At 40.9% G+C, this 21,313-nt stretch overlaps 2 protein-coding genes across 9 annotated transcripts in view; both read left to right on the forward strand.

The window, feature by feature from the left end:
* PTPRT (protein tyrosine phosphatase receptor type T) overlaps positions 1 to 21,313 on the forward strand; it is a 677,232-nt gene that overhangs the window by 457,105 nt on the left and 198,814 nt on the right. The gene's annotated exons all lie outside the window — the stretch shown is intronic.
* Positions 14,563 to 16,266, forward strand: LOC148114534 (uncharacterized). The gene has a single exon (XM_087889183.1). The coding sequence runs from the start codon at positions 14,563 to 14,565 to the stop codon at positions 16,264 to 16,266; it is 1,704 nt and encodes a 567-aa protein (XP_087745309.1).

The following is a 21,313-nucleotide window of genomic DNA, read 5'->3' on the forward strand; positions in this document are numbered from 1 at the left end:
GAACATGTATTCTTGTTTATCTCTTTTCCTGGCCTACATGCCTCTTATTAGACTGATCTTAAGATTATCTTTAGGAATACTTTCTTATCAATGCTATGGTCTAAACTTTAGTATTTCCTTTTGTACACTTTCCTTTATATAAAGCAACAGTGGAAAATATCTGAAGCTGAAAGTTTAATTGTTGGGTTCTTGATTTTCTCTGAGCTTTCTTTTCTTCTACCAGATGTTTCATTACTAGACTAGGTAACATGTTCAGTGCATCAGAGATTGAAGTTTGATGGCAACTTATTCACCCATGCATTGATGATGTTACTTTGCTTAAGTAATGAAATATCTGCAAGGGAAAAAAAAAGGAAAACGAACAAACAAACAAAAAAACCATCCTAAATCCCACAATTGGGCACAAAGCTAGCTGGCTGACTTTGGACCAATCACTCTCAGCCTTAGGATGAAGGAAATTACAAAACACTTCTGAACAACCTTGCCAAGAAAACTGCAAGGATTAATCCAGGCAATCACCAGGAATAAAAAAAAATGAGTTGAATATTATAACTTATTATTTAGCAATGGCAAATAAATAAATGCGATAGGTTCTTTAACTGAGCATCTTTATAACTTGTCTTGGAGGGCAAGATTGGCGTTTCCTTCTTCTACAAAGCTTCAGCCTCAATCTTTTTATCTTGTGTATTCTGAAATACTACATTAAAACACTTTAGAGTCATGCATTAATAATGTTAGTAAGCTTGTAAATTATATTTATTTCCACAATAAATTTATTCTTTCCCTATGTACTCTACTTTTTTGTAATATACCGCATATGCAGGATTCTATTATTTGAAAGCAATAATAATAATAAAACCTCTGAGAAGTACATGTGAATTGTTTCCAATTTACATTAACATACAAAAGGAAGGTTATTGAAATACAAAATAAGTATTATATATACCAATATGTATGAAAACAAACTTAATTGTATTCATGCTTTGCAAGGGAAATTTCATGGATTGCTTTATGATATCTACCTGCCAGGACAATTACATAGTAGCTAATAGCTCACCAATGCATATTCATTCAGTGATCTTATACATGTAATTGAAAAGTTAGCTAGTTTTTCTTCAGTTATACAAAGATGTATTTAAACCACTACTACAAATTATAAATGTGATGTTTGTAAATTCAAAAGAGCAGACTATATATAAGATCAACTCCTCAAAAAAATAAATTAATAAAATAGTATATGCAATTTAGCATCATGTAGTAAATCTACTATCTCCATAGTGATAAAAAGGTTTCCTACCATTTTGTTTCCATATCTAGTTAACTTAAACCAGCTATTATTGTTGTTGATGGTTATTTTAGATCATGCCAATTATACTATTTTCAATCATAAATAATAATAAAATAAATAAATAACTTTATTGTCATTGTACATGTATATACAGTATACCCATACAACGAAATTCACTTAACACCCAAAGACCAGGTCCAACACACATAAAAATTCCCAAACACACTCCCACCCACCACAAATTCCACACCCCTAAACCACCCAAACATCCACACAACAGACGAAGTAATGCTGTCAAACAGCTCACTGATGGTGGCCCTTTAGTTCATTGTTGAGTGCAATTATAGCTCTGGGATAAAAACTATTCAGAAGATGTGTGGTCCGAGTTTTAATTGTTCTGTATCTTCTGCCAGAAGGCAACAGTCCAAAAAGATTGTAAGCAGGATGGGAAGAGTCTCTGAGAATGTTATGCAACTTTCTCAAACAGCGAGATTCAAAGATGTTGTCCAGGGCTGGTAGTTGGAGTCCGATGATATTCTGGGCAATTTTAATGATTCTCTGTAGAGTTTTTTTTTTTTTTTGTCCACTGCAGAGCTGCTCCTATACCATGCAAGAATGACATATGTCAGGACACTCTCAATGGTGCTGCAATAGTAGGACAGAAGTAGATGCTGAGATAGATTTATCTTCCTGAGCATTCTCAGAAAGTACAGCCTCTTCTTCTCATATTTTAGGTTATTTCATTATGAAGAAATCACAGATCTACTTAAGTGCACCCTATATTTATTTTTATTATATAGATTCAGAAGTTATTAAAACTAGATGAAGGAGAAAATGTTAGATCAAAGCATATAGCAATTCATTCATTTCATATCTGATATCAGAGTACACTTTTACACTGAAACATGCTTTTTGAAATGTTATGATGTTATAGTCATTTTAGAATCATAGAAGTGGAAGTGCATATTTAGGTCATGAAGTCCAACACCCTGTTAGTGCAGAGATCAAATGAAAGCTTTGCAGGCAGATGTTCGTCTAGGTTCTACTTAAACATACCCGTGATGTTACCATTTCTCTGCATAATTTCTTCCTCTGTAGAAAGACTCTCAAATGATCCAGAACTATTTGATCCATGACTATAGTGTCATGTCTGAAAAGGAAAGCTATATAACCCTGCATTATTTTGAGTAAACAGATATTTTCATTATGATGAAAGACATATTACTTAGCTATCATGTAAATTTCAGAAATGATCTTTTTTAAAATTCCCCTCCATCATCCACATTCCATTGAAGGATGAACACTAAGCCAGAATTGTTCATTCCAAATTTTATTCATAGGTCCTCTACAAGGACCTAGGATTAAAAAATAAAAATTCCAGATGTGTTCACAGCTGAACTCAGGGCAGAATTATTTATTTTCTCTGCTTCAAACTTTCTTGTTCCCCTTGCATCCATTTTATATCCTTTTATTAATGATATAATAGCTCCATAATTAGAGCTACTATAGACAACCGTATAAACAACTATAATTAGACAACCATAATTTTTGTGTTCAAATTCAAAGTTAACATTATTTTGGCAATATGTTTTCTGGAGAAAGCTAAGAAAGGGGGATTCGTTGTTGTTGAGGTGTCAGGAATAGCATCATCTGGTTTATTTGTCAATGAATGGAAATGCTCATCGGTTTTTGTTGTAGATTCCAAGTATTTAATTGTTCACCCTATTTTACCTTCTGTCAAATTTTTCTGACAGCCATGAAGATGTGAAGTAACAAAAAATGCCTTCCTTATGCTTAATATATTCATGGTACAATGTGTCAAATGTAATGCTGTCATGCATATTCCTATTTTGCTGAGTTTAAGAATGGTTGTGCTGCCATTTTCTACTTACTTTCTCTCCTCTCCTCTCCTCTCCTCTCTTCTATCTTTATAAAAATCATAAAAAGTTGACTATATAAAAATGTGAATATAGCTAATGCAGAAACCCTTCACAGAAGCTGTTTCAAATTGTATCTCGCTATGCTCATATTTAAGAGTCTTGTAATTTAAAGCCCCAAATTCAAAGTTTCTAAGCCCTCTTTTCATTGGATCAAGTCTGACTGCCTTCCCAGCAAGCATCCATGAATGACATGCTTACAAATCATGTTCCTTGCTCTCCCACTAGGTTGATTATGGGGACAAATGCAGAACAGAGTTTTAAACAGAATGCTGCTCCATGGTGTCATTATTTCTTAATACAGATTGCAGGATACACCAGTTTGGCTCTTTCTTCTCTTCATAAGTAATTAGCAGATTTGGATTTACTGACTAAATAGCCTTCACTCCCTCACTGCCTTCGAAATATCACTTTGAAAATGCCAAAATGGATTCTTATCAGCTGGTATTTCAGCTGATGGGCTCAGTAAAATTGATTTATAGTTAATTCAATGTAATATGAATTTTCTTCAGAAAGAAGGCAGATACATACATTTGTTGACATTTGCTCCCATGCACAGCGTTCAGTTTTCAGAACTGTGTCTTCAGAAGCATAGTTTGTCACATCTCTGTTAAGGGAATTGCCTTCAGCAAGATATCTGCCCTGTAATTAATGATGTAATGAATTTTACTAGCTCTTCTCCCATTTTTTCCAACTCTGAGGCTGCAGGAAATATAAAACATTCATTGTTTGATTTCTACACAACAAACCCATGTCCCTTTAGAAGCAAGAGGAAAAGCTCATTTATCTTTATTATTAGGTTGGCAGATTTACATGTTTTGTTACCATTGTCAATGCTGACAACATAACCAATATTCTTGCAGGAAGCCTCTCCTATTTTGTAGGCTGTTCACAGGTTCTGACAGCAAATTGTTGCTCTGAGTCAATATCTGTCTTTCTTAACACATGTAGTTGGGTATGCATTGATTAATCTATAACTACAATTGAAATGTTTAATGCAAAGCTCAGCAGGGTTTCCTTTTCTATTTTGGCAATAAGAGCATTTAGCATCATTATTTCTCATCCAATCAAAGACAGAAAGTTCCAGATGCCTATCACTGACTGCTTGGGTATCAATATTTAGTTATTCCAAGAAACATACATGATTCGTTCAAGAGCATATTATCTGCATTGAGATAGGTGAACTTTAAAGATAAACACTTCCCCAAGGGCATCTAGCCAGCTTTCTGGGTAAGTAGGCATTTGAATGTTGGTCTCTCCAGCCTTCATCTAATAACTTACCATCCTACAGTGTGTCTCAGTATTATTTTCTTATTGGATTTATGCAGCACTTGGCCAAACTTGACTGATCTTGAAAAGACTAATCGGGGACAGATCAAGTTAAAACTTTGAGAGTATATGAACTGGAAGTTGGTCTGGAGTCAGGTGGCATTGCAATTGAATCAATAATGTAATCATTCAAGCAATCCTAGTGTTGTAGACAAGATTGGGAATGAAAACATCATTTCTGAATGTCAAAACACTTCCATGTTGTTAGCAGGAAAAGTATATGAACATGTCCATAGGTCACCAGTAGATAATGTGAGCCCACATTGGTAAAAGACTTGGACCAGTTTACACTTTATGCCTAATTTATCAATACAACATGGCTAGCCTTTATTAGATAAGGACTTCAAAGAAAGGGATCTCAGAAGTCTTTGGTGCCTAAAAATCATATTAAGGGATATAGGAGACATGCAGATAAGGTCACAACTGGGGGTAAATTAGATTTTTTTTTCAGTATGTTGCAGCTTTAAAGAAATTGATGGTTTAAGCATATTGGAAGAATACTTATTTTACCTTAAAAATAATAAGGCAAAACCTGAGTTGGTGCTTCCAAATTTAAAATGTGGTTCTGAAAGTCTTCCCAGGTTGCAGAAAGGGGCTGTAGATCACATGAAGAAAAGGGACATAGGCATCACACATGATATGAATTGTCTGATTCTAATCATGTGATTTAATTAATAGGCAGATAGGTGCAGAAATATTCAAATACACACACACACACACACACACAAAGTACAATAATGAAAAAAAATAATATTTTTATGGCAAAGTAACTAGGTTTTATTATATTTTTAAGAATACTTTACCTTGTAGATTTTTTTTTACAAAAAACTTGCATCTGCTATAAAAAAATCTCAGTGTTGATAAATGTGGGACAATTTTTTTTACATTAGTTTAAAATGTGAAAGAACTTGTTTTATCACAACACCTAATGGACTTCACTGCATTATCTTTCCAACACATTAGCTTCCATCCTCAGTGGCATAAGACTGCTTAAAAAGCTGTCAGTGGTTGCCTCTGGCTCTGAACACTGATAGTATCAAATTAGACTTCTTTCACAGTAGAAATTCCAGAGGGAAGCATTGTGAAATATTGATGGGGCTAGAGATGGAGGTGTAGTTGTGGGATTGGTACAATAAAAAAGCTCTTCTTTAAAGTTGGAGTTTATATGAACCCAGTCCTATCAACAGTTTAATCTGATGGCTAAGTGAGAATTGAGTAGCACTCTGTTATGTATCTATTACCATTCAGTGAGGGTGTGCAAATCCTTCAAACATGTTGCCTGACCAGCTTCACAAGCTTGAAGAAAATTAAGACACTTAATACTTAAAACACAGGTCTCCTTCATATGCTGAAGTCCGCTATTTAACAATTTGTACAACCCTGCTATTCAGACTTCAACCAGCACTGTTGTCATGTATTTAAAGTTTTCTCTCAACAACTTATATGAATGCTCTTGAATATTGAAACTACAATTTAATTGACTTCTATTTATCAACTGGATTGAAGGAAATAGAAGATGACCAGCAGCAAGATGAATAGACTCAGTTACATGGGTGATGAAAGACCTGATAAACCAAGTTAGAGACATTTCATCATGGAGAAAATCTATATGTGTGGTCACCAAGAGTCATCAACAATTTGATGGCACATAATCAATCAATCGGTTTAGCAATGGACAACATTTCTAGCCAGAGATCTCCCTCTAAAATATTCATAGCATCTAGAGAAAAGACTTAAAATATTAAATTTACTTTATTTGCAGAAATGTTTATAGAATAGAATAGACTGACAGAGTTGGAAGGGACCTTGGAGGTATTCTAGTCCAGCCTCTACTCAGATAGGAAACACTATACTATTTTAGACAAATTGTTGTCCAATCTCTTCTTTAAAACTTCCAGCAAGTTGGAGCATTCACTACTTTTGAAGGCAAGTTGTTCCACTGATTAATTGTTCTGTCAGGAAATTTCTCCTTAGTTCTAGGTTGGTTCTCCCCTTGATTAGTTTCCATCCATTTTTGTCCTGCCTTCAGGTGCTTTGGCAAATAGCTTGACTCCCTCTTCTTTGTGGCAATCTCTGAGATATTGGAACACTGCTATCATGTCACCCCAGTTCTTCTTTTCATTAAACTATAGCCAATTCCAGCAACAGCTCTTTATATGCTTTAGACTCTAGTCCCCTAATCACCTTTATTGCTCTTCTTTGCACTCTTTCTAGAGTCTCAACATCTTTTTTACATCGTAGCGACCAAAACGATATCATTCATTTTGATTTATGTATATCATTCATGTTCATTTATGGCATTTATATAATGTCATTATGCAAATGTCATTTATTTATATCATTTGCATAATGATGTTATTATACAAATGATGTAAATTAAAGTCAATTAAACTTCAATTTTATTTTGCTTCCTTTCTGGTTAAATAAATATAAATCTGTAGTTTCTATCTTCTTTTGGTAGAAAGGAATACTAGTTGGTTAGAAGTATCTAAACACACACACACACACACACACACACACACACACACAAACAAACAAAGACATAACATATGATTTTAGTTGAAAGGCAAAGAAGCCTAATGTAATCTTTACTAAAGACATATCAGTTTCATTGAGAATAACATTGAAATTCAATCATATATGAAATAGAATTTCAATATTAAAAGCTGTGTTGGTTCCTAACGGAGAACATCCTTGAAAACTCATGAGACTTATTTTTGTCCCCAGTTCAATGTATCCTAAGTGCATATTGCCCTTGAAGTGATGTCCCAGTGCCTGGAGGCTGTGCGGGCCTGGATGGGGAGAAACAGGCTCCGACTCAACCCTTCCAAGACCGAGTGGCTGTGGCTTCCAGTGTCCCAATATAAGCCAGCTGGTGCCATCGCTGGCTATTGGGGGTTAATCACTGGCCCCCACAGAGAAGGCTCGCAACTTAGGCGTCCTCCTGGATGCATGGCTGTCTTTAGAAGAGCATATGACGGCCGTGGCCAGGGGGGCTTTTTATCAGGTTCGCCTGATACGCCAGTTGTGCCCCTTTCTGGATCGAGACTCCCTACGCATGGTCACTCAAGCATTTGTCACTTCCTGCCTGGACTACTGCAATGCTCTCTACATGGGGCTCCCCTTGGGATGTACCCAGAGGCTGCAGTTAGTCCAGAATGCGGCCGTGCGGGGGATTATGGGAGCGACGGGGCGCTCATATATGACACCTCTCCTGTGCGAGCTGCACTGGCTTCCTGTGGTCTTCCGGGTGCGCTTCAAGGTGTTGGTGACCACCTTTAAAGTGCTCCATGGCTTAGAGCCGGGGTATCTGCGAGACCGCCTTCTGCCGCCAATAGCCTCCCACCGACCGGTTCGCTCGCACAGAGAGGGCCTCCTCAGGGTGCCATTGGCCAGACAGTGCTGGCTGGCAACCCCCAGGGGGAGAGCCTTCTCTGTGGCAGCACCTGCCCTCTGGAATGACCTACCCCCTGAGATACGCACAATATCAGTTCTCCGGACTTTTCATCGGGCCCTGAAAACACACTGATTCCATCTAGCCAGGCTGGCTTGATTCTATCCTCTCAGTTTTAATTGAATTTGGTTTTAATTGGGTTGTTTTAAATTATTGGGCCGAAATTATTTAATTGTTTTTTAAACTGTTTTTAAATTTTATATGCTATGTTTTATCTCGGCTGTACACCGCCCTGAATCCTGCAGGAGAAGGGCGGTATAAAAATAAAATAAAATAAATAAATAAATAAAAATTGGTAGATTGTACCTCCAAATTGGCAGGAAGTGGGCAAAAGTAAAATGGTTTGTAAAATAGTATCTATGTCAGAGAATTTAGCTTGCATAGAATTGCTTGTCCATGCCCTGGGCTATAATTGCACTTATGGCTTGTGCTGAATCTCATTGGTATTCGCCTTATGATTACTAGAAAAGGCAGAATAGGTATGACTAAAACTTTAATTTAGTCTACAATTTTTCTCATGTTGCAAAGCAATATCTGAAAACCTGATCAAAGCCATGATAGGTAACCAAAGTCAATATTTTTCTGGTAAAGACCATGAAACAGAGAGGATTGAAACAAATAGTAAGAGGAGTAATTCAAGGCATTATTTTTTTAAAAAGGAAACAAAGAAATATAAATATGTTTGTCTGTGGAATCTATTTTTCCTCTTCTGCAAATTGCTTAGAAACATATGAATATGCAAAAGTTAGTTATATGTATCTGTTGGTGTAAAGAAAGTGGATGATGAATTAAACAGTATTAAATTATGGATTATTTTGCAAGAATATGGAGTTGAAAATTGGTTACTGAATGTAAAAAAGAAAATATATGAGAATAAAAGGAGTGCTAAGCAAGTGGTTCAACATTGAACAGGGAGTAAGTCAAGGATATATGACGTTGCTTTTATTAAATAAAGTATTTATGGCTATGCTTGACTTGATTTTAGATTTGTGTCGACTGGAGATACAAATAGATATATTGTTTGCAGGGAATGTGCCGTTGGCCAAAAACTTGTAAATTTTGTAACAAATGTCAGTTAAATAGTATGCATCTGCAAGTTAATGTATTAAAGATGAAGAAAAAATATATGAATGATTGCAAACTATACATAAATGGTTAAAAAAAGTATGTAGTAAATTTGTACACCTTGGTACAATGCTAACTAAAGATGGAGAAATGGATGGAGAAAATATTAAGAAATGGAAATGCTAGTAGAAAGATAGTGGTTATTGTGTCACCTGATGTAAGAAGTGAATGTTTTTCAAAAGAAGTAAAAATTGCTGTGTATAAATGTGTGTTTCTGCACACATTGGTAATAGAGAAGTTAAAGTTGTCTATATCAGGAGGTAAGTTAAAGGTAAGTTGAATGCATTGGGAATTGGGTAAAAACATTAATAAATATATATAGTATATAGGAAAGCAGTTACTATGAGTAAGTCCTGAATAAATATGGGTTGTATTTTAAAGTGAGTAACAAGTATTGAGGTGGCTTGGACACGTAGAGGGAATTAATGAGGATCAAACCAAGTACAAGTATGTGAAGAAAAAGCAATTGTATCAAGAGGAAGAGGAAGAATAACAAAGTTGGTTACTGGATAACATGGAAGGGTTTCTGAAGAAAGAATGGGAAGTTTAAATAACAAAATGGTTATATGAATTGGTGGAGGAACCAAAAAATGGTTTGCAAGGATAGAAATATATGGTGAAGTATATTGGTTGATGCTGATAGAAACTATTTTAGCTACATTTCCTTTACTTTCCTTTACTTTCTTTGGCAAACTATTTCTCATTTCTTTTGTTTTCATAATGTTCCTTACTCCAAAAGGCAATAGTGTAGTGGGTGATGGCTAAATTTCAACTCAGGTGAATTTTATAAGGAATTTGATGTTTCCTATATAGACAAAGCATCAAATAACTTCAAGCAAAGCAAATATAATTTTAACAATGCTAGTGACATTTTCAGTTATCCATATGACCAGCTTTCACATATCTTGAAGGTGATCCTTAAAGAAAAAGAAGAAAACCAGCAATTTACCTACGTGTCATCCCAGTGATAAACAACCAACCCAGAATTATATGTCTCTGTATAAAATACGTAGCCACTGTACAATTTTTGAAAATATTAAATGAACATATTTGTTTATTCATTTCACTATCATCCTATATTTAATAGCATCTAATACATGCAATATTATGTATTTAAAAACAGAAAATAATTTTGAAGCATTATTCATCCAAAACAAAATAGTACATGATGCAGCAGATGCTGTACTTTAAATTAATCACTGCTCATATTAGAAAAATGATTTATAATAATAGTACACGTCAAGTAGGTGCTTAAATCATCATATGTGCCATGTAAACTCTTTGGCAACTGTCAATGTTAGAATGTAAACAAGCTGAAATATTAGACTAGTCTAGCATATTAAAGTTTGTGCAGCTTTTCCTAACCTTGTTCTTTGCTTTTCAGGAAAAAAATAACAGCATTTATAGTGCAGCTTTGTGGGAAATGAGAATTGTGGGTTTGATCTCTGCCCATTTTACAGTTTAGTTAGCAGACTCAATTTCATTCCATGGGCAAAGGCTTCTTTTTATATTAACACTTCTGAGATCTGTTCAGCTAAGCATAGCATGAAAAGCATTCAGCATGAAGTGTGCGCTTATATCCAAATGCAGCTTTTTCAAAAGGTGTGGGAAATGAAGGGAATGTGAGATGTGAGGTTTGCAAGGCATGGCATTCTGAATTTGCTTTATGAACCCGAGACAATAAAAACATACTTCATCTCTAAGGAAAGCAGTAGGTGTATAATGGGCCATGAAAATAAGTTCAAATAACAACACACTGCATATTTCCACATCTGCATTCATGATCAACACAGTATTGTGACATGGCTTAGAGATAGTTTATACGATATTGTCTTGGCAAAACTGAAAGTTTATTTATACTTTTATATTTTCTACCATGATCATTTTTTTTAAAAAAATTCTCATGTTTGATATTGAATAGATTTGGATCTTGTTAAGAATATTTATGTTACTAGCTTTCTGCTATCTTCTGAGACTGGTGACATACACTGTGAAAGAAAAGTATTACTGTATATCTCTTATTTATATTAAGGATGTGCAGAGATCACTTGTCCCAATGCTGGATGAGTCTCTGAATAATCCAATCCAGTTTGGTGCCCGGTTCAAAAGGGTTGATCCTACCACAGGCACTGTGAATGTGTCAGGGCAGGATTCTGAAAGAATTATCAATCCCGATCCCACAGAGTTTTTGGAATTCAAAATTTCATTCATGTTCTCACATTCTAATGTGCCTCCATAATCTATTGTATCTCAGATTGATTCCTTTCTATAAAATATGCTTGTTTTCAATATCCTGTCTCTTGATGTGGTTGGTGACTGTGCTTCAAATATTGAATCACAAACCAGTATTTTCTCTAACAGAGTATTGCATATATAAAATTGAGCAGATGCTGTCTGATCCCCTATTTTTCATTTGTTTTTTCTTCTCTCATTTATGTCAAATAAAACATTTTAGTTAATTTATTACAGAAATGTGGCTGTCAGTTATAAACATAGCATTTATGAATGGATTGCTAATGGTGTTTAAATGGACCATTTTTCTTGTATAGAGATTCCCCCCCTCCTTCTTTTTAAACTAAGAAGAAGCATTGTTCGTGTGAAAAAGAGAACTCTTTGTCTCTATATTGGTTGTTATTTTCCTACAGAATTCCTCTTTGGATTGTTTTTAATCTTTTTCAAATGTTTAAAATGATAAACATATGGTCATAGAGTGTGAGGATTGAAAGGGGTCTTGGGAACCACATAGTTCAATTTTCTGCTTGATGCAAAAAAGTTTATGGACATTCTCAATCATCCAGGTCATGATTGTCCTAAAGGTGCTTTTTCAAGAGGCAACTGGACTTTCTGGTATTTTGCAATGTTGTAGGTGACAGAGTTGATGCTGCTGACAGTTGGTCTCAGTGGAATTCTCTCTCTCTCTCTGGATTTTGGGGAGTCCATATATTCATGGGGTGACTTCCCCAGGGTAAGGACAGTAATATTGTGGATTGTCGATGCATTGTCGTTCAGTAGGTGTTGCAAGAAATCAATGACCTTTTTCTTGTAACTGCTGATGGGGTCTCTTGTTGCTGGTGGGAAAATCCATTTGCCTCTTGAAAAAGCACCTTTGGGATTGATGCAGGAAAAAGCACCTTTGGGACTGATACAGGAATATTATAGCCTTTCTAGCAGATGGCCATGAACCCACTGCTTAAATACCTCAAACAAATCAGAGTCCACTGCTTCAAGAGAAGGTTTTTCCATTGTGTAACAGGTCTTTTTTAAAAAAAGTACAATCAAAATTTTCATCCTTATAACTTAAGCTCATTGCCCATGTTCCACATAATATCCCCTCAGGTACTTGAAGATAAGTATCATATCTCTACACAGACTTTTTTTCTGCACACTAAACAAATCCAATGTCTCTAACCATTTTGCATATGGTTTTTCCAAGTTCTTTATCGCCTTCCTATATTGCCTTCCTCTAGGTATGCTCCAATTTGTCAATGTCTTTTCTAAACATTGGGATTCAGAACAGAATGCAATATTCCAAGTCTGTCCTAGTTAATACAGAATACAAACAAATAATGACTAGTCTTCATCTTAAAGCTACACTTTTGTTCATGTAGTCCACTATAGCACTTATTTATTTACTTCTTGTTCTTGTTGTTTTTCAGCTATTTCACACTGTGGCTTTATTTTCCTTTTGTGGTGTAACATGACTTCCAGACTTTTTCATATATACTAATGCCCAGAATGGTCCTTCCATTGATACCATGCCTTTGATTTTTTTTCCCAATCCAGATAAAAAATTTGAATTTCACCGTGTTGAAATTCATCTTTCTGTTGTCTGTCCACTTTTTCACTTGGTAAAATTCTCCTTAATTGTAAAAATGTTTGCTATCCCCTTTATCTCTGTGGTAGCCAAAAAATTAGCAATTATATTTTAGAATATTTCATACAAGTCATTCAAGAATATATTCATCAGTTCAGGAGCTAGGACAGAAGTTTGCAGTACATTATTTTCTTTTAAAATAAGTAAAACTCTGGCATTATAAATTTGGTTGCTAACATAATAAGCTCTAATGAAATAAATTCATAAACAGGATGGGACTACTAACTTTGATGACGGTACCAAATTGCAGATCATTATCTCCTAGAACAGCCTACAACAATGGCCTATGATAATTAATAATAAGTGTTCCTCTAAAATACTAAAGTAATAGTATTTTCTCCATTGAGAGTGGAGACAGCAGCCAGTGTGAGTGTGGGTACCACTCATCCAATCAGATTGAAGGACTGAGCCAGCCAATAATTTCAAGTCCCGCCCCTGTTGCCGGGCAGACCCAGCTTTGGCTCAGTCCTTCAGTTGGACTGGCGTGTGGGTTTCTAGCTCTGTCTGCTTTCTTCGAATTATCTGTTCTGCTTTGGAATATTTGGTGTTTTTTGATCTGGACTGTTTTCTGACGTTTCTTCTGCTTATCCCTATGGACTTGGTTGCCTTTGGACTTTGTGAGTTTTTTTTTTTTTTTTCCTTTTAAGGGCTGTTAGGACTCTGGTGTGAGGGCGTTTGAATTGTTCCCTTGGGGACCCCTGGGGGGGCTTCCTCGGTGCCCCTGCCTGGCTTGGCATTCCCCTTCCTTCAGGATCTGGCCCTTCCTTGCCAAACGCCTTCCCCAGGGCCTCGCTTTTTTCCTCTAGGCCGTTTTTTCGCGCCGTTTCTGTGGCGGCGGCCATTTTGTCGCCCCTAGGCTCCGTGTACGACCTTTATTTTAAAATTTTTTCTGACTATTTTTTTGGTCTTTTGGATTGCTGGGCTTGCTTGTCTAAGCCTCCTGGGAGCCGAATTTGCTGCCTTTGCTGTTCCGGTTGCCTCCTCTGCTGTCTAAGCTCCGTCATTGCTAAAAGCGCTGGAATCGCCGCTTCTTATCTCCGACAAACAGCTGAGCTAATTAGTGGAGTTTTTTTAGGCTCCCGCCCTTTCTCTGCAGCTCTAACAGCCGACGATCAGCTGAGCCGGGCCTGAAGGGTTCCCTTGTTACCACGTCTCCCTGCTACAGCGCCTGGACTGCTTCCTGTTAGTTGCCCATCAAGAGCGTGTGTGTGTGGAGCTTCGCGCCCCCCCCCCACCCCAGTGCTTGCATCTGAACTGCTGGTCTTCCCTGCTGTTGGCAACCCCAAAGGGCATCTGTCTGGAATATATTTATTTTGGCTGGCTGTGCGTGTGTTCGTGGAGCTTCGCGCCCCCTCCCTTTGACTGTTGGAGCTGCTTGTATTTCCGCCGCCCTTGCCAGCCACTATTTGCTGTCTCCCTAATTGCAGCGGCCATTTTGTGGAGTGCCTGCGCTCCCCTTCCTTTGCTTCTGGAATTGTGGGCACAGGACTTGAATTTAGTGGAGTTGCCGCGCTCCCCACCTTGTCTTCGTTTAGTGACTGTTGCATCTGCCATTATGCCGAAGTCATTGGCCAAATCCAAATATGGTCGTAAAAACAGTTCTTCTACTCAAAGGCAGTCGGAGGATACATCTACCTCGCATCAAGACCCTGCACAGTCACATGTTGCCCCATCTTCTCATGGGCATCACAAGAGTAGGAAGCATAGCAGTGCGCTGGACAAAGTAGAAAAACGCAGGGATAAAGTCCTCACTCACCTTTGTGCAAAAGCGAGCACTGGACTTCAGTCATCGACGGCTTCTGCTCCGCTACAGGGTTCCCGGCCGGCTACTCCTGACCAGCTGTCTCTCAGGGACTGTCCTGTCACTATCTCCACTTCGAATTTGTGGGGCACTACTGTTCCGCCCACTGTCGAGGATGTTCCTGATATACCATCTCCTCAGGATTCCTCTACGGTTCCCGTGGATCCGGCTCTGTCCCAGGAAGTGGTGACTTGTCCTCTTCCTACCGACCAACTGCAAAAGATGATCGAAGCTGCGGTACAAAAGACCTTGGCGGAGGGCCGTCGTACCTCCAGTGTGGCTGGTTCTGTTCGATCTGTCTCGCCAGAGCAGCCTCGTTCCTCGGGGCTCGAATCCTCTAGAGCGCTTCATTCTCCTTCGTGCTCCCAAGCTGGTCATCTCTCCACCCTGTCGGATGTGGACGACAGCGACTCTGGGTTGTCGGACGACGAGAATCTTCCACCTGATCAGCCGCCGTCAACTGCCCTCTTTCCGCAGGCATTGTTCAGATCTCTTCTGTTTAAAGCCGTCAATACGGCCCAACTTTCCTCCCCAACTTCCCAAGCTTCCATTTCAGTGCCGCCTGGGGCTTTGGACCCGATGTTCGCCGAGCCGGCCAAACCGATTACGGCTATCCCCACGCCTCCGCTTTTCCTGGATGTCGTGAAGCGGCAGTGGTCTTCGCCGGGGTCTGCTCCTATCCCGTCTTCGTCTGACCGTACGAATTTCCACGTCGCAGCTGAACTGGACACTCTTCTGCAACTTCCGTCAATAGATGCCCCCGTCGCTGCTCTCCTGTCTTCTGCTGCCATTCCGGGCGATCCCGCTGAAAACTTACGCCCTGATGAACGCCGTACTGATCAGGTTCTCCAACGGGCACATCTAGGGGCCGCATGGGCCATCAAGGCAGCCTCAACGGCATCCTTTTTTAACCGCACCACGTTGTTATGGCTCCGCCAGTTACAAGAGAAGTTATCTCCAGAGGATGCTCGTATCAAGCATGACCTTAACAAGATTGTGGCTGCGGTTCAGTTTTCAGCGGACTCGACACTCGGCGCTGCACGGTTCGCTGCCAAATCGTTAGCCTCGGCTGTTACGGCTCGCCGTTTGACCTGGCTCCGGCATTGGCAGGCGGACGCCAGACATAAGTGGAAGCTCGCTTCGGTCCCATTTGGGGGGTCCCTTTTGTTTGGGGCAGCCTTAGATCCCTTTTTGACCGAGACGAGGGACAAACGAAAGGTTTTGGCGGCGGCCTTCCGCAGGGGGGATTCTCGCTTCTCCCCTTATCCCTCTCGTCCCCAGTTTCGAGGTAATGATTTTGGGGGGCCTTCCTCCTACTCTTCCCTTCCCTCGCCCCGGCCATCCACAAACTTTGGCAGGCATCGGGGCTCACAGGATAGGGGATTCCGGGGCAGATCGTTCGGGTCTAAACGGCCCTTTCGAGGGGGAGGAGGTCGTTTCATCCGTCGCCGGCGTTAATTACATTGTTGATCCTCCCATTGGCGGCAGATTGGCCATCTTCGTGGCCGCCTGGGAACGGTCCACCTCTGATCAGTGGGTCCTAGCCACTCTTCGTTCTGGTCTTGCTATCGAATTTGTCTCCATCCCCCCTGACTCCTTTGTCTGCTGTCCGATTTCTCGTAATTCGGACAAAAAGTCCCTTATGGACGCAGCAGTTCAGCATCTCCTGACCATTAGGGCTATTCAACCCGTCCCTGCGGGTCAGGAGCGTCAGGGTTTCTATTCCCGGGTTTTCCTGGTTCCCAAATCTTCGGGGGGGTGGCGCCCTATTTTGGACCTGAAACGTTTGAATAGGTACGTGGTGTACCGTAAATTCAAAATGCAATCATTGCAAACTATTTTAGCCGGTGTTCGGAGGGGCGATCTCCTCTCTTCCATAGACCTTACGGAGGCTTATTTGCACATCCCTATCCTTCCTTCCCATAGGCGTTTTTTAAGGTTTTGTTACGGTGGGGTCCATTATCAATATAGGGCGTTACCCTTTGGTCTCTCCTCTGCCCCCCGTACTTTTACGAAGGTACTGGCCGCCTTAGCGGCCTCTCTTCGTATCCGTTCTGTTAGGCTTTTATGTTACCTCGATGATATTCTCCTGTTGTCCCCTTCTCTCTCTCAGGCAGTTTCGGATGTTCGCCTTACTGTAGAGACTTTGGCGGCCCATGGTTTCTCGGTTAATTTAGATAAAAGTCACCTCTCCCCGTCCACCAGTTTGGTCCATTTGGGGGCCCTTATCGACTCTGTTCAGGGTAAGGTGTTCCTGTCCCCCGATAGACAGGCAGGTATTCGTCAGTTAATTTCCAAGGTGGAAGCTTGTAGGGCAGTTTCCCCTCTTGTCCTCTCCCAACTGTTAGGCAAGATGATCTCGGCCATCTCCATAGTTCCTTGGGCACAACTGCACGCACGGGAACTTCAATGGTTTCTCTTGCCGTTGCAGAAGGCGGGCAGAGGCACGTCATCCAGGCCGGTTCCGGTCCCTCCTGCTGTTCGCCGATCCCTGCGGTGGTGGCGCTCCCCGGCCCTAGCTGCGGGGTCGTTCTTCCTGGAACCTCAGAGGGTGGTAGTAACTACAGATGCCAGTCTCCTCGGCTGGGGGGCCCATTGTCAAGGCCAGTTGGCTCAGGGCACTTGGAGCCCGGCAGAGTCCCGCCGCCCGATCAACTGGCTAGAACTACAGGCGATCTTCCTGGCTCTCAGGGCCTTCCGGAATCTGGTCTCCAACTCCCACGTCCTCGTTCTGACGGACAATGTTGCAGCGAAAGCGCACCTGAACAGGCTGGGGGGGACCAGGTCGAGGTCGCTTCTCCTGTTGGCCCTGCGACTGGGATTCTGGGCAGAGCGGCACCTTTGCTCCCTCCGGGCAGAGCATATTTCCGGAGTGGACAACTCCCAAGCGGACTGGCTGAGTCGTCGTCGAGTGGACAACGCGGAGTGGCGCCTCCATCCACGGATCTTTCAGGAGCTGTCGCGTCGGTTCGGCATGCCGATCATCGACCTCTTCGCAACAAGCGCGAATGCTCATCTGCCACGGTTTTTTGCCCGGTTCCCAGATCCTCGGGCTGCGGGCGTCGACGCTCTTCGGATTCCATGGCCGGCGGGTCTTCTCTACGCTTTTCCCCCGACCTCACTCCTACCCAGGGTTGTTCGCAAGATCTTATACGAGCGGGCGGAAGTGGTCCTTGTAGCACCTCATTGGCCCCGGAGACCCTGGTATGCGGACCTTGTGTCCCTCTCGGTGGCCCCATCGTGGCGCATCCCCCTCGAGGACGACGTTCTGTCCCAGGGCGCTCTGTTGCACCCGGACCTGGCCTGGCTCAGCCTGACCGTTTGGCGGTTGAGCGGGGCACTCTGACTGCAGTACATATTCCGCCAGACGTTATTCAGACATTGCAGGCCTCGCGCCGCCCTTCTACGGATCGGATTTATTCTGCCACTTGGCGTGCCTTCTGTTCCTGGTGTTCAGAGTCTGGCGTTTCTGCTCTTCAGCCATCCATTGTGGACATTTTATGCTTTCTGCAGCAGGGTCTGGCTCAAGGCCTCTCTTCCAATACGTTACGCAGGCATGTGGCCGCGCTGTCTTCGGTCCTGGTCTGCGGATCTCTGCCATCATTGTCGCAACATCGCCTAATCCGGCGTTTTCTTCGAGGAGCTACGAATTTGTGTCCTCCTGTATTACACAGATATCCGACTTGGGATCTCCCTTTAGTATTGGAGTCGCTTACGGGATCTCCGTATGAACCCTTGCGAACTACTAGTCTCCGTCTACTCACCTGCAAGGTGGCCTTTCTTGTGGCGATAACGTCGGCCCGTCGTATATCAGAGATAGCAGCATTGTCTATCCGTTCTGACCTTTGTGTCTTTCATTCGGACCGTGTAGTACTCCGCTTGGACCCTACCTTCGTCCCAAAAATCAATTCAGTTTTCCACCGATCGCAGGAAATCATTCTGCCTAATTTCTGCCCGCATCCTGCTCATCCCCGGGAGCGCAGATGGCACTCGCTCGACGTACGGCGGGCTTTGCGGATCTACATTAAGAGGACATCTGTTTTCCGTCGTTCGGAGTCGCTGTTTGTATCATTTCTGCCCGTTTCCCAAGGGTGCAAGGTCTCCTCATCTGTTGTCGGTCGTTGGATTCGGCATACCATTGCCTCGGCTTACGACCTTCGTTCCCTTCCGCGTCCAGCTCGAGTGACCGCTCATTCCACCCGTAGCGCTGCTACGACTGCTGCATGGGCGACGCAGGCGCCTTTGTTCGAGATCTGCAGGGCGGCCACGTGGACTTCGCCGGTTCCCTTCATACGTCATTATCGATTGGACCAATTTGCATCGGCGGAGGCAGCATTCGGACGACGGGTGCTTCAGCGTGTCGTTGCCGGGGAGACGGTTGTTGCTGACCAGCCGGTTCCCACCCTAAACTCGGGACAGTGAACTGGGGTATGTCCCACACTGGCTGCTGTCTCCACTCTCAATGGAGAAGGGGCGTTGGTCCTACCTGATACGCTCCTTCTCGTTGAGTGGAGACAGCAGCCAGACCCTCCCTTATCCGGCTGTGTCTTTTGTCTGTTCTTTTTTCTCTCTTTACTTACCTGGTGGCTTGCTGCCTTCTGTGCCCACACGCCGAGTCAGTCTTACGAGTCTTCGCCAAAGCTGGGTCTGCCCGGCAACAGGGGCGGGACTTGAAATTATTGGCTGGCTCAGTCCTTCAATCTGATTGGATGAGTGGTACCCACACTCACACTGGCTGCTGTCTCCACTCAACGAGAAGGAGCGTATCAGGTAGGACCAACGCCCCTTTACAAGTTTTTTTTATCTTTCATTTCTGGAATTTGTTCTATATTATAATGTGTGAGTCTTGGCAATTATATATTTACTTATTGTTTTAAAATTGTCTAATTAAATGACTCTTGGCAGTTAATGATAAAACATCAACTAACAAATCACCATCAGACCAAAACTATATAGCTAAAAACACCACACCTCAGATCAAATACCCAACTGAAATAAGTGAATCTTCAGAACTTTCTGAAGTGCCAAGATTAAGAAGCCAGTTTTATCTCTGGGAGTAGTAACAAGTTTCACAGTGTTGGAATAATGATCAAGATCCAACCTATGTCACTTTCACCTTTTTCAGTGATCAGACTTTAGTATTACATGGCAGACAAAATTCTTATGTCTAAGACTGTTCCCAACAATGCAAAAGGCTTTGCTTTCTTAAATTATAACTGAAAGAAAGTCCCTTGTCATGAAACTAGCAAATAAAAGAGCGCCCTATCAAACAGGTCAAAACGTTTAAATGCTTAGGAGTGGTTTTCCAAATCTCTGGAGCTTGAAATACCTGTGCATTCCCAAAACCACAAATATCAAGCCATGCAGGTGTTTTATTTGAATAGAGACACATGGTTCATTCCAGCTTCTGTTAAATTATCTACAGTTAAGGTTCATGCCCAGTTATTCCATGGGACTCATTTAGGGACATATAGCAAGATAGTAAATTAGAGAAAGTCCAATCTATATTGTTGAGAAATATTTTCCAAGTTCCTCTCTGTGTCCCATATAAAATATGCTTTAGTAAGAAGAAGGAATCTCTAGAGTTGAATCTGGACTTTATACTATTATTTTTAACTTTAGGTTGGATTCTCTTTCACTAAAGTAGAAGATATTAACTTCACTTGGAAAAAATCCACTTTCCTAACATGGTATTTCTGTGCCTTTTCCTGTCATGCTCGTTTGCAACTGGAACTCAATTTTGAACCAAAGGACTTTAGGTGGAGAAAGCCAATAGGATTATACCATTCATTTCCATGATGTATTCATTAACAACCAGTTTACAATAAATAAATAAAATCAAAGCAATTTGGCCAGTTATCTGAAGAAGATCACTGCTTTGAAACCCAGAAATGTTTTATTCTTGGTTTACTCTGACATTCTCCCCACAGCAGTGTTGCTAAATAATGGTGCCCCTATGATGCAGGTGCAATAGAAAATGCAGCCCATGTTTTGTTATGCCTCCAGTTCTTCAAGGACACTTGTTTGCACCTGAGCTCTCTTTTCTTTTCTAGGATGCTCTCATATATTCCACTTACATTTCATATTATGTAACAAATATGATTTTGTATCCTTAAATGAAAGTTGTTAATGCTATGTCTAAATCTTGGCCTTTTATGAGCTGTAACTCATAATGGTTATGCAATGTTTTATAGTGGTAGTCTTTTCTTTTTTTCTTTTACTCTATGGCCATAAGAAAATAAATCAAAATATAATATGATGTCTCCCTTCTTTTTCAGGTTACCAGCTAATATTTCTGTGGCAAAACTAAATGTTCTTCTAATATCTAAGGGAACGTGTATATTTAATGTTTTTTTTTTAAAAAAATAAACCCCAAAACTACAATGTTGTTTAAAGTAACAGAGAGGCAGACAAATGGAGAGATGGAGATAGAGATGGATGGAGAGATGGATGGAGAAATAGAAAAATAGAGTGATTTGTGCTGGCTAAAGTGTAAAGATTTTGC

This window comes from Pantherophis guttatus, chromosome 3 (assembly GCF_059756535.1).
Source record: "Pantherophis guttatus breed Tessera chromosome 3, ASM5975653v1, whole genome shotgun sequence".
NCBI classification, from domain to species: domain Eukaryota; kingdom Metazoa; phylum Chordata; class Lepidosauria; order Squamata; family Colubridae; genus Pantherophis; species Pantherophis guttatus.

Coding starts and splice junctions, on each gene's coding strand:
- LOC148114534 (XM_087889183.1), top strand. CDS start 14,563: ATGCCGAAGTCATTGGCCAAATCCAAATATGGTCGTAAAAACAGTTCT.